Below are 1629 nucleotides of genomic sequence, written 5' to 3' on the forward strand. Positions count from 1 at the left end.
TGAAAGATGTTCAAATGAATATTTGGTCTTTAATTAATATAAGCAAATCTCAATCAGGATGATTGGAAAAGTTGTGGTTACAGTAAACCACAAATTCTTCTGCCACTTAATGTTATTAGTCTTCCATTGAAGTAGTACTTACCAAAACCATGTGGGCTATTAGATTGCCCCCAAGAGCACCAAAAGTGTAATATACAAGGGCCTATGAAAGAACAAAAAGATGTTTAAATGAACATAGTCACATATTTATTTAATTCAAATTATAATACACAATAAAATTTTAATAGTATTACCTTTGCTTGACTTGAATTAACACCAAGTCCAGAGGCATAGAGAAAGCCAAGAGCCTGAAATAGAACAGTAAAAGTAAGAATTCTTCCTTTGGTCAGTTTATCTGAGACAGACGCAGCTTTACACACTATGAAAAGATGCAAGAGTCTTAAATGCCAACAGATTTGAATGCAAGTACGCACAACTGTGGAATTAAAGCGCCTTAGAAATGCATTCAGGGGTTTACAAATTACACATTACTTTAAACAAGTCAAAAAGCTTAGCATAAAGATCAAAGACAATTCCATAAAATAGTAACCAGAAAAACAAAGCTGAACACACTTAAATGTGACTTTTACTTCCTTTTTATGAACAGTCTTATGAAGATAATATGACCCCCAATCAGTACATCAAAGTATTTCTCTATGTATGCAGAGTGGGATACACTATGAACAAGGGTAATTGATTACCAAGGTAAACTATCACACGTATAAGAGGCAGCAATGGGTTAAGCTGAAGGGGTCAAGGGAAAAAGGTCAGTTTGCAAAGCTAGAGCACACAGAGTTTTCTAAACAAACACCGCCGAACAGGCGATACAGTGGTTAAGGTTCTACCTTTTGCCGTCTGTGAATCGTCCCTGATGACATGAAAAGTACAAGCTAAAGTTACAAAGGCAAATGTGGCAGGGACAGCTAGTACTTAAGAAAATCCATGAGCTCCTCCCCAGTCTGCCATGAAGGTAGGTAGGATCTTATGCCTGGGCCGTGCCTAGAAGGGATATAAGCCTTTTACAGGCTTAGCCCATAAAAACATCCCAGAGAATTCTCTAGCTCTCTCTTTTCCCTTCATGAGAACTTGGAAGCTCTGTGTTCCAGACAATGTAGCTACATGACAGAAGCAAACTGTGACCAGGAGTCACCACTCAGAAGAGAGTGATGCAAACGGCAGAGCTGCATCAAACTTGGCATGAGCAAGACAGGACTCTTTGTAGCGTTAAGCCACTGTGATTTGGGGGCTTTGTCTACTGTATCACCTAGAATTAATTTCCATGGAGAGAGTGCTTTGCAATGTATAAAGGACTATGGCATTGTGGGCCTCTCATATAGGAGGGAAATGATGCTTTATAAAGTAAAATCATTCTTCAGGGCAGAATGCCTCTGAAGATAAAGAATATAGGTGTAAATTTTAAATAGACTGATTGATTCAAAGAATGGGGAAAAAAGGGAGCAATTACAATATAATCCGCTTATAAACAAAAACTGAACGTATGAAAGAGCTACAGACATTGGGTATTATTCTATAGAAAAAATAATGGTTATGGGCTGGGCAAGGTGGCTCACGCCTATAATCCTAGGATTC

General features: G+C 38.1%; 1 protein-coding gene across 1 annotated transcript in view; it reads right to left on the minus strand.

Moving 5' to 3' along the window:
- SEL1L (SEL1L ERAD E3 ligase adaptor subunit) overlaps nucleotides 1-1629 on the minus strand; it is a 66476-nt gene that overhangs the window by 27873 nt on the left and 36974 nt on the right. The window contains exons 7-8 of the mRNA XM_023511495.1: nucleotides 294-347; nucleotides 143-202 (exon numbers count right to left, since the gene is read on the minus strand). Of these exons, the coding sequence (XP_023367263.1) occupies nucleotides 143-202; nucleotides 294-347 (114 nt within the window). The remainder of the gene's footprint in view (nucleotides 1-142; nucleotides 203-293; nucleotides 348-1629) is intronic.

The sequence above is a fragment of the Otolemur garnettii genome, unplaced genomic scaffold, assembly GCF_000181295.1.
Source record: "Otolemur garnettii isolate 467f Iridium unplaced genomic scaffold, OtoGar3 scaffold00020, whole genome shotgun sequence".
Lineage (NCBI taxonomy): Eukaryota > Metazoa > Chordata > Mammalia > Primates > Galagidae > Otolemur > Otolemur garnettii.